General features: G+C 60.7%; 1 protein-coding gene and 1 long non-coding RNA gene across 4 annotated transcripts; one reads left to right on the top strand and one right to left on the bottom strand.

Moving 5' to 3' along the window:
- Window positions 1–1,214: 1,214 nt before the first annotated feature.
- Window positions 1,215–5,094, bottom strand: LOC106028162 (uncharacterized). 2 transcript variants are annotated; one of them, XR_010041014.1, is made up of 3 exons: window positions 4,971–5,094; window positions 4,571–4,732; window positions 1,215–3,650 (listed from the first exon to the last, which is right to left on the bottom strand). It is a non-coding gene; the product is annotated as an uncharacterized LOC106028162 (long non-coding RNA). The 2 variants fall into 2 exon arrangements; XR_001201771.2 differs by lacking the exon at window positions 4,971–5,094 and having other exon boundaries at window positions 4,571–4,963.
- Window positions 5,095–5,219: 125 nt separating this feature from the next.
- On the top strand, window positions 5,220–12,083 carry N4bp3 (NEDD4 binding protein 3). Of its 2 annotated transcripts, none has more exons than XM_063230529.1 (5): window positions 5,220–5,382; window positions 9,482–9,832; window positions 10,036–10,557; window positions 10,874–11,128; window positions 11,240–12,083. In XM_063230529.1, the coding sequence occupies exons 2-5, from the start codon at window positions 9,512–9,514 to the stop codon at window positions 11,765–11,767; spliced, it is 1,626 nt and encodes a 541-aa protein (XP_063086599.1). In that variant the 5' UTR covers window positions 5,220–5,382; window positions 9,482–9,511; the 3' UTR covers window positions 11,768–12,083. The 2 variants fall into 2 exon arrangements, with proteins under 2 accessions (XP_063086599.1, XP_003461687.1); XM_003461639.4 differs by lacking the exon at window positions 5,220–5,382 and adding an exon at window positions 5,426–5,732.
- Window positions 12,084–13,438: the final 1,355 nt, after the last annotated feature.

Raw genomic sequence — 13,438 nt, 5'->3', positions numbered from 1 at the left:
GCTGGCTTTGAACTCACTATGTAGTCCACGCTGGCCTCAAATTGGCAATGATCCTGCATCAGCCTCCCAAGTGCTGGGATCACAGGCGTGTGCCACCATGCCTGGCCAAGATATTTTAGTAAGTAGTAACAAAAACAAGCAATACCCAGGCATGGTGGTACACACCTGTGATCCCAACACTCGGGAGACTGAGGCAGGAGGATCAGGCCAGCCTGAGCTACACAGTGAGACCCTGTTTCAAAAGTATCAATTGACAAAGAAAAACAAGCTAAAAATCCTGCCTCCATGGTATGCTGCTGTCTACAGCACTCGAAAGCTGGTGGACAGCGGGTTTTGTCTACTTGAAATGTTCACACAAAATGTGCCCGGGTGCTCAATCGCTGTGTGCGCGCCTCGCTGAGGCCTGAACTCTGGGCAGCAGCTGTCAGTGGCCTGGCTGTGGACGCCGCGTCAGGTGCTTCTCCTGGCGAGGCTGACGGAGCAGCACAGGGCAGGGCCCCGGGCCCCCTCGCCATCCTGGGAGAGGAGGCTGGAGCCAGAGCCCAGGGCAGGCAGGGCTACACCTGGACTTGGCCATCTGGCTACAAGTGGACAGGTGGAAAGTGAACGGGGGCCCACTGAGTGGCCCCATGAGTGAGGGGTGCCTGGGTAGCCAAGGCCACAGCCTGCGGCTCCCGAGCCAGTGGAAGCAGTCCCTTGGGGTAGGGCACGGCCCCAGCCCACAGCCACTGACTTCTGACAGGTGGGCGGCCCTCTGGTGGCCCCCCAGGTCACCCTAGCTTCCCCCCGATAGAGGAGCAAACGGGAGCTTCCCGTCCTCTCAGGAAAGGACACCGATGCCAGCAAGAGGCAGCAAGGAGGCCCTGGCTGAAGACAGGGGCCACGGCAGAGTGCCCACCCTCAAGCCCAGCCTCACCCGTCACTCCTGGGGACTCAGCAGCGCTAGAACAAATGCATAATCACCGCCATCTAAAGTCTGTCTGCCCTGAGATATTTGGGGATGAAAAATTGCAACGTCTAGAATTTGCTTAAAATAACCAGACAGCCAGGGTCCACTGAGCGCCAGAGCGGGGACTCAGTGTGTACAGGGCCCCCAGTTCCAGCCCGGCCCCCGAGGTTAAGTGACCCACCGCGTCTGGCTGCCAGGAGCTGCCAGAAAACGGTGCCCAGGAGAATCCAAGCTCATTGTATTGAATAGATTCCTTTCTTTGTAGTTTTTTTTTTTTTCATCCATTTGAAATTTATTTAGTGTGAAGTACAGATTAGACTGCATGGTCTCCCCCGCCCAATACTAACAAAAGTTCTTATTTTTAACCTTCACAAAGGTTGATGATGTTTCTCCAGATATTCCTCCACATTCAGAGCACAGCCTGCGGCCCAGTGGATCTGGCTTGTTGACATCTGGTACCAGGCATAATGGTCATTTTTTGCACTGCTAGGGATGGAATCCAGGGCCTTCTGCACAGCAGGCCAGGGCTCCAAGCCACCGCCCACTGTAACAGCACCCTTTTATTCTTAAACTTGTCTAACTTACTTTTTTTCCAAATCCATTTTATTTGAAGAATAAAAAGAAGGAAAAAACTACAAAAAAATTTCAAAACATCAACCTTTTTTCTTTTGACAGGGTCTGTGTAGTTCAGGCGGCCTCCAACTCATGGTAACCTCCTGTCTCAGCCTCCTGAGTGCTGGGATTACAGTGCAGCACCACATCTGGCCATTTCTTTCTTTTTAAAGTACGATTTATTTTAAATTATACTTAACATAAAACTTACCGTCTTAACCATGTATGAGGTATGTGTGTGTGTGTGTGTCTGGCACTGGGAATTGAACTCGGGGCCCTCACACTGCCCAAGCTGTAACCAGCACTTCTATTTTTTAATTTATTTCAAGTTGTTGCCCTCCTGACAACATCCCTAAATTGTCCAGGGTGAGCTCAAACCTGCACCCCTCCTGCCTCAGCCTCTCACGCTGCTGGGATTACAGCCACGTACCACCTTGCCAGCCCATTTTAACCATCTGAAAACACACTGTCACGTTGAGCACTTTCACACTGCAATGCGAGCAATTGGCAAGCTTCTTCCATCCTGTCTCCCCCACCCCAGAACCCCGATCCTCACCCCAACCTAGCCCAGGTCATAACCCACTGCGCAGGAGGACTGGGGCAGAAGAGCCCATCCTCCGGGAAGGGCGGCTCATTTGGGAGCTGTCTGTGGCTGCTCAGGTTCTGGCGACTCAGGAGTGGTCAGCCAGGCCACCAGGACTTCTGGGTGGTTCTCGGCTGCAATCCTGGCAGACGCTTGCAGTCTGAGCTCTCCGCCCTGAGGCAGGCACTTAGGCAAGTCCTGGCAGCACCCTGCTCCTGCCTGGGGTGCCTAGGTCACAGCCGGGAGGGGGTGGAGAAGGAAGGCTGCTCCCCAGCTCTGATGACTCAAGGTGGGCAGTCCAGGGCCTAGAGGCCACTTTCCTGGGGATGTGAGGACCAGGGGCTGTGGGTCAGCGGCCACCACTGACTTGCAGGTGCCCAGCCAGACACATCAGGCAGCTGGTCAGGCCTGAAATCCTCCGACGCCTTCTCTCCAGTGCCACCCAGTTCCTCTCCCTCAGGCTGAGGCTGGTCCCACTCCAGGAGGACAGAGAGGACTGGAGGACTGACCCGGTGACGGGCAGGCAGGAGCGGGGCGGGGACACAGCTGCGGAGCCCTGCACCATGCCAGTCCCTTTCCTCGTCATGCCATTGATCCTCCCGATGACTGTCCTGTTTTACTAACCTGAGAACCGGGGTGAGGAAAGGTCACCAGGAAGGAGCGAGCCTAGAGATTCAGGGTAAGCGGCTTTTATTTTCCTACTGCTGGTGAAATGCAGCCATGGAGAGGTTTGGGCAGACGGTGGGTTGGGGGAGCATGGCCGGATGTCAGCCCTGGAAGGGGTGCGGGATAAGGACAGCTGGCTGCCCGCTACACTCCAGGCTTCCCTGGCTGTTCTGGCGTGGAAGTGGTGAACAGGGAAGGCCTCGGGTAACTGTGCAGTGTGCCGGGTCCTGCACGATGCGACACCCTGTGAAAGGCTGGGTGATTTGAGCTACACAGAGACACAGGGCTGGGGGCTCTGGGAAGAGAAGCAGTGATCTGGTGGTGTTGGGGGACAGAAGGCAGATGGTGGGGAAAGGCTGGCTTGTCAGGCAGAATGAAAGCTGCTCGGGTGGTGAGTGCCCCAAGTCAAAGCAACCAGCACAGCGAAGTGGCATACTTGGGATGGCCCCTGTGAGGCTCTGGGGCCATGTGGACATGGATGGAGCTCCAGCCTGCATGTGTTCAGGTCTGATCACCTTCTAGGGGACAGGTGACCAGAAACGAGGACCCACAGTGACCATGGCCACTGCAGGGAGGGAAAGAGGTGCCATGGCAGTGCTGGGGCAGCTAATTTGCTCTGAAGGTCAGAAGAGCAACCCTGGATTCCAACAGTGGAGTGGGTCCTGCCATGACCCGCCACTTACAGGGAGGACAGAGATGGCAGTGCCCAGGTCAGTGCTGGAGGCGGTGCTGGCTGAGCTGAAGGAGTTGCAGGACCAGTCGCAGGACCAGGACGCCAGCTGTCAGGCAGCGGGGAGCAGTGGGGACACAGCGCCAGGGCTAGAAGGCTCCCCCTGGGGTCTGGGACAAGTGGACGGCAGGGAGCATAGGGAGGTTTCAGTAGTTAGGAAGAAAGGTGAGGAGCCAGAGGAAGCAGCCGGCGAGGTGGGGAAATTCCTCCTGTCCTGGGTGCCCGAGACTACATGGCTCTGGCCCCATGTGGGTAGCAGGAGTCCACCCATTCCCTGGACCAAGGAGACAGCCCCTTCACAACCTTGGAGACATGCTTTGTCTCCTTCCTGTTGGCTTGTTTTTTGAGACAGGATCGAGATTAGCTCAAAGCCCAACAATCCTCCTGCCTCAGCCTCTCAAGGGCTGGGATTACAGTGGTACCCAGCTCTCCCCGGGAACTTCCTGCTGAGACAGTCAGCTCTTCCAGAGCAGGCAGAGTCTCCTTCCTCCAGACCACCACTGCCCCAGCTGTCCCCCACCCATCTCTCTTCCCTGAGGCCCCTTCACCCAGCCCCCCTCCTTGACCCCCACACCACACAGGGCTGAACCCTCCCCAAAACCAGCTGGGTGTCGATGCCCCCAACACCTCTAGGATCCAGGTCCATCCGGGTCTCCTCCACACACCACCCCCGCTCTAACCTACCCCGACCACCAGGCTCGGGACCAGAAAGCCCGTCTTCCCCTGGACACGGCCTCAGCCCCTGCTGGCACGCACCTGCCTCACATCTCCCTCGCGCCATCTGACCAGTACAATTCAGGGGCACTTAGCATACCCACAGTCAGGCGCCCACCTCTCGGGTCAGGGAAATTTTTCTATTCTAAGATGAAACCCGTACCCATTAAGCGATGACTCCTCATTTCTCCCTCCCCACAGCCAGAGCACTAACCTGTCTTCTCTATGGTTGTACCTATTTCATGTGTGGAGTTAACCACCTGTGACCTTTTGTGTCTGGCGTCTTGCACTTGGCATTAGTTCTGGAGGTTTGTACCTGTGGTAGTACGATTCTGCCCTCGATTCCTCTCCGTGGCTGAGTAATATTCCACCAGATGGATCTGTCTAACCATTCATCAGTTGGACATTTCCGGCCCGTTTCCACCTTTTGGCTCTTAAGCGTCTCTCTGAGCACCTGATTTCAGTTCTGGGTATATACCTAGGGGTAGGATTGCTAGATCATACCAGAACTCCTAGTTTAACTTTTTGGGGGAGAAACGGAAGTTTAACTTCTGGGATGTGAACACCTCTGGGCAGCTCTCGGTTTTCATCTCTGCCCCGGTTCACACCGGCCTGAACATCGCTGTCGGGCCCTGTCACCAGCTAGAGACGCGGAGTGCACCTCTTCACTCCTCCGAGCCCTACCTCGGCTCGGCCTGGAGAGGGGAAGCGCTTACCTGCGGGAGGCGGCGGCAGGCGGGGCGGGCGGCCGCGCCTCTCCCGAGCTGCGCGCTGTGCCGGGCGGGCGGAGGCGGGCGCGGGCGCGGGCGCGGGCCCGGGGCGCAGCGGGCGGGTACCCGGGGGCGCCCCGCCCCGGCCTGCCCCGCCCCCACATCCGGGGGCCGCGCTCCGGCGCGCGCGGCTGAGTCAGGCCGGGTTTTCCCTCCGCCCCCGGGGCAGGGGCGCCGCGCCGCCGGCCTCCCTCCCTCCCTCCCTCCCGCCCTGCCTCGCCAATCCGGCTCGGTGCCCGCCGCCGCCCGCGTTTTCCGGGCGCCTGCAGCTCCGCCGCCCGGCGCGGCGCGCAGTCTCGGCGGAGGGCGCCGCGGAGAGGGTTCGAGTCCGCGCGGGAGCCGCGGCGCCGGCAGCATGGTGAGCGCGGGCGCGGGCGAGGTCGCTCCCCGGCCCGGCCCCGGCCCCGGCGAGGGAGCTGCGCCCCGGGTCCCCGCGCCGCGGCCGGGCGGGGCCGCCGCCCTTGTTCCCCGAGGCTGACCTCGGCCCCCAGCCCTGTCCGGCGGCTCCTGGCGGGTCCCCGCAAGGAAGGGGGGGTCCCCTGGTAGGGCCCGAGAGAAGCGCGTCCGCGCCACGGCCCCCGCCCCAGAGAGCACGAGCACCTCTCACAGTTCTGGAACCCCCGGCCCAGGGGTGAATCCGTGGGCGTGCGCCCACCCTCGCCCCGGGTACCCCTTCCTGCTGCAGCCCCCGCCGCCCCCAGGATGCAGGTGAGGACCTGAGGCAGAGTTCTCCCGAGGTCTGCTTAGCTGGAACACGGTGTTTGGCCACCATGGGGGCCAGGTGGGCGTCAGTGCCCGGCTGTATTGGGAAGGAGGACAGGGTCACTCCTGCCTCGCCCCGCGCCACAGGAACGGACTGTCTGGCCGGCCGAGGCAGGAGGCCACCCCGGGCCAGTACCAGCCTCCTCCCGGGCAGGGCACCCCAGCCCACTGGTGCGTGTGGGTGTGTATGTGCGAGACTGAGAGCGTCGCCGGCCCGCGCTGCCACCACCTTGACAGACTCCCGGGCTCACAGTCTCCACGGCAGCCGGGGTCTGCTGTCCGTTTCGGAACCTTGGGGCAGGCCGGAGGGCTTCAAGCCAAGGAGACATGACCAGATCAGGTTGGCTGCAGAAGCCCTTAGGACAGGGCGCCACAAGCTGGACAAGGTGACCCCTGGTGAGGCCAGAACCATACACAGCGTCTGGACCCCCGCAGTGGGGACTTGGACTGCTCTCTCCCTCTGGCCTCAGTCTCTTACCTGTAAAATGGAAACAATCCTTACTGCCCTGCCTGCCTGGCTGGCTGCTGTGGAGGTGATACAGAATGTGAAGCGGGGTTCGATGCAGTGGGAATGACCGAGGGGTGGCACCAGGAGCCGCTCCCGAAGCAGGTGACATAGAGGGGTTAGGAAACTCCAGTGGCTCCTTTCCCGGCCGGCCACCCACTCCCCCTCTTTGGGAGCTGGGACATTCCAGGCTCATTCCTGGGGCAGCTGCAGACACACCCCAGCGGGGCTGATCCTCCAGCAGGTGCTGGACCCTCTTGGGGGCCAAGACTGGAGAGCTGCTAACTGCCACTAAGGCCTGCAGGATATGCCCACGTGGGGCGGGGTGTCCCACCCCAGTGGAGATAGGGTGGGGTCAGGGGTGGGTCCTGAGCCTGGGGTGCCTGTACACTTTCTGGAGCTACGGACATGGCCCTAGGCTTAGGCTCTCTCCTCCTGGGCCTCAGTCTCCTCCTCTGGCTTCTCCTGTACATGTGTTTGAGGGCAGAAGTGGGTGTCCCTCCCTGTGCCGCGTTGTCTCCACTAAGATGGGGCCATGAGGGATGCTTCTGTGAGCTCAGGCTAATCTTGGTGGGGAGGGGGAAGTGGAGGAACAGGATAGAGAGCCCTGCTGGGTTTTCAGCTCACAAGAGCTCTGGACCAGGACAGGCACCTGCCATGGGCACAGAGTCCCAGCGCTTGGCCCTGGGAAGAGCCTCTACTCTGCCCTGCCGTCCTGTTCTGCAGTCCTGGGGAGGCTGCCTGGCACTTGTTTCTCTCCTGCATTCTCCCTCCCCAAATCCTCTCCACCGCAGCCTGCACAGCTGCCTGGCCTGAGCTGGAGCTACAGGGCTTCTGAGCAAGGGCAGGAAGGAATGTATGTATGCACTGGGGGAGGGGTTCCTCAGGAAGAGGGATTGTCTGTTCCAGACTGAGCCCTGGACCTCAGGGGCCTCAGCCCTGCTGCCGGGGCCATTACTTAGGGCGCTAGGTGACCTTGTGCCTGACTGCATGGCTGGCTGGCTGTGTTCGACATGACTGTCCTCGCCGTGTCCTCTAAGATAGGTTTCTCTGTGCTACCAGGTGAGGCGTACATGTGACAGGCACTGTTGTCCGTGTGTGGCCCTACACGGTGCTGTGGCCCCGAGACACTTGCTAGGAAAGAAAGGGGGTCACAGATCTTTTCTCCAGAGGCCAAAAGTGAGCACCTGGCCAGGGGAAAGGACGGAACAGCTCACAAAGACCTCTCGCCCCTCCTGGTCTCTGTGACTTTCACCTCGGCCTTTCACAGAAGGTGGAGCAAGAGAGGAAACTGAGGCAGGGCAAAAGGATGTGTGTTCCTGCCTGGAGGAGAGGGGCCTGGCTGAAGGCCAGGCCCTCCGCTGTCCCCTCTCCAACAAGCAGTGACGGCGGCGCACTTTCAGACAGTGCTGCCTCCCTGGTGGGCTTGTTGTAGCAGCAGGTGTCAGGAAGCAGGCAGGATAACTCCATCCAGGCTTCCCCAAAGACATTTGGTAGCCGTGATGTAGGATCATTGGCATCCTTACCTAGAGTAGCGTTGTGACCTTGGGCACATCACTTCACCTGTTCTGAGCCCCAGGAACCTTTAAAAGGCAGAAGTAACCATGTGATAGGACTCAGCGTGACCCCCAGAAAGTGCTGCCTTGCTGTGGAGCCTTCCTAAATAAGTCCCCAAGCTGCGTGATCTGTGGTGACCCCAGCAGGGTGTGATTCTGTTCACATGGGGGTGGGAGGCCTTGGGCTGGCTCAGATGCCGCCCTTCTGGGTCTAAGGCTGGATAGGGCAGGCTAAGGTGGTTACTTTTGCCTGGGGTGTGGTTAAGAGCTATAGTGTGGGTAGGGGACAGGGTCCTCCCTCCCTTGTTCTCCCTGAGAGCATTGTCTTTGACAAACACAAAACCTGGAAATGGGTAAAGAAGATGGAGCCTCCTAAGGACCATTGTCTGGAGTGGAGAGGAGCGGGTGTCTGGGAAACCCACGGGGGGCGTTGCTGCTGGAGCGGTCTGCCAGCCATCTGTTGGGCGAGGGAGCAGCTGGATGAGTAGGAGGTGGGAAGGTGGCATCCTTGCAGGTCCTTTGCACCCACCGTGTGCAGGGCACTGGGCTGGGCACGTGTTCCAGCAGTGCCCTCCAGAGCGTTGGGCCAGCCCAGGTGGAGACAGCAGGTGACGAGGCTCAGCTTCAGCCAAGATGCTGATCCTGGCCTGTAGGCCAGGCCGGGCACTTGGCTCGATATCTCATCCCACCCTCCCAGCATCCCTGGGTGGGAAGAGCTATCTTTGCCATTGTCCAAGAAGAAACCATGAGCCTGGGACTAAGGCCAGGGTCACACAGCACTGGGCTGTCCCAGCCAGGTCGCGCCTGGTGTGTGACAGCAGCAGCAAGCCAGGCCAGCAGAGGCCCTACTGACCCTGCCCTCTGCCTCCATGCTGCTCGGCCCTGAACACCTGTTCCGGAAGCCGTGGCCATTGTTTCCCTTGCGCCCTTCCTGTTTGTAAGGCCATCCTTCCTCCGGTGGGCCCTTCCCATTTGCATTGCTCCCAGGAGCCCTGCCCCACCCACACCAGATGTTTCCCTGGGGGAGCTCTGAGCCTCAGCAGGAAAAGGGGCTCTGCCGGTTATCTAGGGAAGAAAGAATAGCGACCCTCAGGTCCTCGATTTCTGAGCTTCCTCCCCACCTGCAAATTTAGTGGGATCCTGGCAGGAGAGTGACCACGGTCAGGGTCAGGCAGAGTTTGAAGCTGTCCTCTTTGCTCTTGGCTGACCCAGTTCCAGGAGGCAGGCTGGGTTCTGGGAATCAGGCCCAGTTCCGGGAGTCAGGCCCTGTTCAAGGAGGCAGGCCTGGTTCCGGGAGCCAGGCTCCTGTGTTACTGGGTAAGGACCCACCCCTCTCCACTGAGCCCACATGCCCCTGGCTGGAGGTGACTCCTTGTCGCAGCTGATGCTGTGTCCTCCTCCTTAGACTTAGCCCAGCAGACATCCGGTGGGTGAGCGGGTGGCTTTGGAACCGTTAGCCCTTCTTTCCCAGCTAGGAATTCTTCCTGCGAGTCTTTCTGGTGCCCACCCATATCTGTCTCATGGGCCTCATCGTGTACACAAGCTAACAGACCACAAGTGTCAGATAGGGGGCCTTGAGCTGGGCAGCTAATGGGTTCCCCTACTGTCCCCTAATGGGTCCTCTCAATTCCCAGAGGCCGCTGCCTGTGCCCTGCTGAAACTTCATGGCCACAGCGCCAGGCCCTGTTGGCATTGCCATGGGCAGCGTGGGCAGCCTATTGGAGCGGCAGGACTTCTCCCCTGAAGAACTTCGGGCGGCCCTCGCCGGGTCCCATGGCTCCCGCCAGCCCGATGGGCTCCTCCGGAAAGGCTTAGGCCAGCGAGAGCTCCTCAGCTACCTGCATCTCCCCAAGAAGGACGGGAAGGCCACCAAGCGGGCACCCCGGAACGAGCCCGCCGACTATACCCCTCTCTACTATCGGGAACACCCTCGTGCTGGGGACTTCAGCAAGACCTCACTGCCTGAGCGGGGTCGGTTTGACAAGGTATGGCTCTACACATGCCCCTTATGTGATGAGTGATGCCGGGGTCACCCTGGAGATGCCCATGCTGGGATGGGGTGAGGACCAGACAAGCTACCTGGGAGCCCTGCCCTGCGTCCTCAGAGGATCCCCCAGGGCTGCAGGAGCATTGGCAGGGTAAGCAGTGTCCAGCCCGCAGTCTCACATCTGTTCTCTGTTCCTGGCAGTGCCGCATCCGACCGTCAGTCTTCAAGCCTGCAGGAGTCTCTGGGAAAGGCTTTCTGTCTATGCAAAGCCTGGCAGCCCACAAGGGCCAGAAGCTGTGGCGTAGCAATGGCAGTCTGCACACGCTGGCCTGCCACCCACCCCTGAGTCCAGGGCCCCGGGCCAGCCAGGCCCGAGCACAGTTGCTGCATGCCCTCAGCCTGGACGAGGGGGGGCCTGAGCCCGAGCCCAGCCTCTCTGACTCCTCCAGTGGGGGTAGCTTTGGCCGCAGCTCTGGTACTGGGCCTGGCCCCTTCAGCTCTTCCCTCGGCCACATTAACCACCTAGGGGGTTCCCTGGACCGGGCACCAAGGAGCCCCAAGGAGGCTGGGCCCCTGGCGCTGCTGAGTTGCCTGCCTGAGCCGCCCCCACCCTATGAGCTGTCCTGCCCCACTGCTGAGGAGGTGGTGGCCATGCTGCCGGAGACCTGTGAAGTGCTCAAGAGAGACCTGGGTGACCCGGACAGTGCCAACACTTTCACACAGGTGAGCGCTCCCCGCTCACGCATATGGCCCCATGCTAAGAAAGTAGGCCTGGAGGCAGCCCAGGTCCCACCTGCAGAGATGTCACGTCACTAGGCCACACTTGGACTGGCGTGGTGAGGAGGCTTTTGGACTGGCACATGTCTGGAGACATCCCAACTTGGGGTGCATGCATGGTGGAGGGAATGGGCCCTGGGCACTGTAGTTTGGACGCCAAGATGTTAGTGTTGTCTGGAGTGTCCGGCTGAGGCACTGGGGACGCAGGCAGGTTGCACGGGGGCCATGGGTGTTCAGTCCGGGTGTGACCTCTTCTGCGCAGGTGCTGGAGGAGCGCCAGAGGCTGTGGCTGTCCGAGCTGAAGCGCTTGTATGTAGAGCGGCTGCACGAGGTGGCGCAGAAGGCAGAGCGCACTGAGCGCAACCTCCAGCTGCAGCTATTCATGGCCCAGCAGGAGCAGCGGCGCCTGCGCAAGGAGCTTCGGGCTCAGCAGGGCCTGGGCCCCACCGAGCGGCCCCCTGGGTGCCTGCCAGAGGCCGACCCCAGCACCCGACAGGAAGAAGAGGCCCGATGGGAGGTGAGCGCCCGGCAGAGGCCCGTACACCACCCTGTCCCTGCCCCACCCTCCACCTCCCTCCCCACAGCCAGCTCTGCATAGCGCAGCTTCACCCCAGTCCTGCTCCCCCAGGTGTGCCAGAAGACGGCGGAGATTAGTCTGTTGAAGCAGCAGCTGCGGGAGGCCCAGGCCGAGCTGGCGCAGAAGCTGGCTGAAATCTTCAACCTGAAGACACAGCTCCGCGGCAGCCGGGCTCAAGCCCAGGCCCAGGACGTGGAGCTGGCCCGGTTGCGTGAGGCCATGCGCAGCCTGCAGGAGCAGGCCCCTCGGGAGGAAGCCCCGGGCAGCTGTGAGACCGATGACTGCAAGAGCCGGGGACTGCGGGGGGAGCCCGGAGGCAGTGAGAGCGGGGAAGGCGCCGAGCAGTTGCGGGCAGAGCTGCTGCAAGAGCGGCTTCGGGGCCAGGAACAGGCGCTGCGCTTCGAGCAGGAGAGGCGGACTTGGCAGGAGGAGAAGGAGCGGGTGCTGCGCTACCAGCGGGAGATCCAGGGGGGCTATCTGGACATGTACCGCCGCAACCAGGCTCTGGAACAGGAGCTGCGGGCACTGCGGGAGCCCCCAGCACCCTGGAGCCCTCGGCTGGAGTCCTCCAATATCTGAGGCCAGGAGAGCAAGCTGACAGCAGACACTGTCGAGATGCCCAGAGAGGGCTGGTTCTGTCCTGCCACTGGTGGGACAGAAGCCTGCCCAGCGGTGGGGCCTGCAAGAGAAGGGCTGGATGGGGTGCTGGCTGCAGGAGCCAGGGCACAGCGCTTCTTCCTGCAGTGGGTGTGTCCCAGGCAGGAGAATGGAGAATGCAGAGCCCCACCATTCAGAAGGGCAGGTGAAATTGGGAGGCTTCAGACCCAGGCCGAGGCCTGGAAGGAGCTGAGACAGGAGCACTGGCCTCCTGCAGAATAAAGCACATTTTCTATGAGGAGGCCCCTGGGGGCGTGTCAGGCCTATCCCTGCCCGGGTCCAGTGGGTTGTGAGGGCTAGGGCTAGGGCTGGGCTGGGGCCAAGGTGGTTCCGAGTTTGTTCCCCGTGCCTGTGTGTGCAGCTGCTGGTCTCCCGTGCTGGAGAATGGGAGCATCTCAGGCCTGGCTCCAGCACTGCACAGCGCCTCTGCTTCCGCGTGGGCTGGTTTCCTTTTTACAGCACCAGAGGATTTTTCAAAGGGAACAGGACCAGTGAACTCCAGGAAAACAAAAGGGCAAGTCAACTACAGTGTTTCAAGAATATGGAATGTTCTTTGGTGGCAAGTCTGGCCCTGGGTGCCTGAGCCGCTGCTGGGCTTGGGGCCCTCCCAAGGCAGCCGCCTGCCTTCCAAGCACCCACCTCCCACTCTCTGCTGCAGTGTACCCCTCCTTCCATGGGGGCGGGGGCTCAGGAAGGTGCCAGCACTTGGCATCATTTGGGAAAGAATCTTTACCAGAGCTAGGCAGGAGACATCCCTCTGTAAGCAGAGGTTTCCTTGGCTAGGGGGCTGGGGTATCTACACAAGGGTGAGGTGGCACCTGATTTGTACAGGGGAATGCTCTGGCCTCGGAAGAAGCGGTCTCTCCCTTCCCTGCATCTGGCCTCAGAACTGTCAGTCATGTTTGACACCTGCTCTCAGCTAAGGCTGTTCCCAGGTCCTGTGAAGCTCACAGCCACCGCTGACCTCAGTAGTTTGGCTTCTCCTCCAGGGCGGGTGACCTGGTGCAAGGAACATATCCTTTGCACGTTGAGAGAAAGGCATTTCCCTTCCGGAGCCTCAGAGATGGCTGTCACGTGCCCAGCACTAACTACATGGGACCCTTGGGAGTTGAGGCACAGGTGAGATGCAGGTCCTTCCTGCCCTGGGGATCAGTTCATAGCCATCTGCCCCTCTAGTCCCTTGCCAGGGCTTCTAAGGGAGACTTCCAAGGGGCCCCAGGCGGCTTCCACTGGGGTCTCTCAGGACTCCCAGGCCACACTCGGTGCCCTCAGGTCTGGTGGCTGCATCCTGGTCATGGAGCATGTGCTGGGGTGTGTGGCTGCTTATGGGCTGTGGCTCAGAAGCTGCTGGACCCCACCTGTTTTAGGGTGGAGAGGGGTGTGTGAGTTGTCTGCCAAGGGATGCTGTGTTTACGGCCCTGTGAGTGGCAGGTGTGCTTGTGGGTGGTGGGTGTGTCCGAGGGGGTGTGTTTGGGGCACCCGCTTTCAAAAGCTGGTTCCTGTGTGGAGGCAGGAAGGCTGCTTCCGATGCCTCCCTCTGCCCCAGGCCTTCTGCAGCTCCCGTCCCTCTGGACTGCCAACTCTGGGTCCTGT

The sequence above is a fragment of the Cavia porcellus genome, unplaced genomic scaffold (genome assembly GCF_034190915.1).
Source record: "Cavia porcellus strain 051 isolate PalLab524CR breed Dunkin Hartley unplaced genomic scaffold, mCavPor4.1 scaffold_19, whole genome shotgun sequence".
In the NCBI taxonomy this organism is placed as follows: domain Eukaryota; kingdom Metazoa; phylum Chordata; class Mammalia; order Rodentia; family Caviidae; genus Cavia; species Cavia porcellus.
This window is presented reverse-complemented; position numbering and strand designations above follow the sequence as displayed.

Bases quoted from the DNA above. Each gene is read 5' to 3' on its own strand.
- N4bp3 (XM_063230529.1), top strand. From the start codon at position 9,512: ATGGCCACAGCGCCAGGCCCTGTTGGCATTGCCATGGGCAGCGTGGGC. The intron at 9,833-10,035 runs GTATGGCTCTAC...TGTTCCTGGCAG, and splicing joins AGCGGGGTCGGTTTGACAAG to TGCCGCATCCGACCGTCAGT. The intron at 10,558-10,873 runs GTGAGCGCTCCC...TCTTCTGCGCAG, and splicing joins GTGCCAACACTTTCACACAG to GTGCTGGAGGAGCGCCAGAG.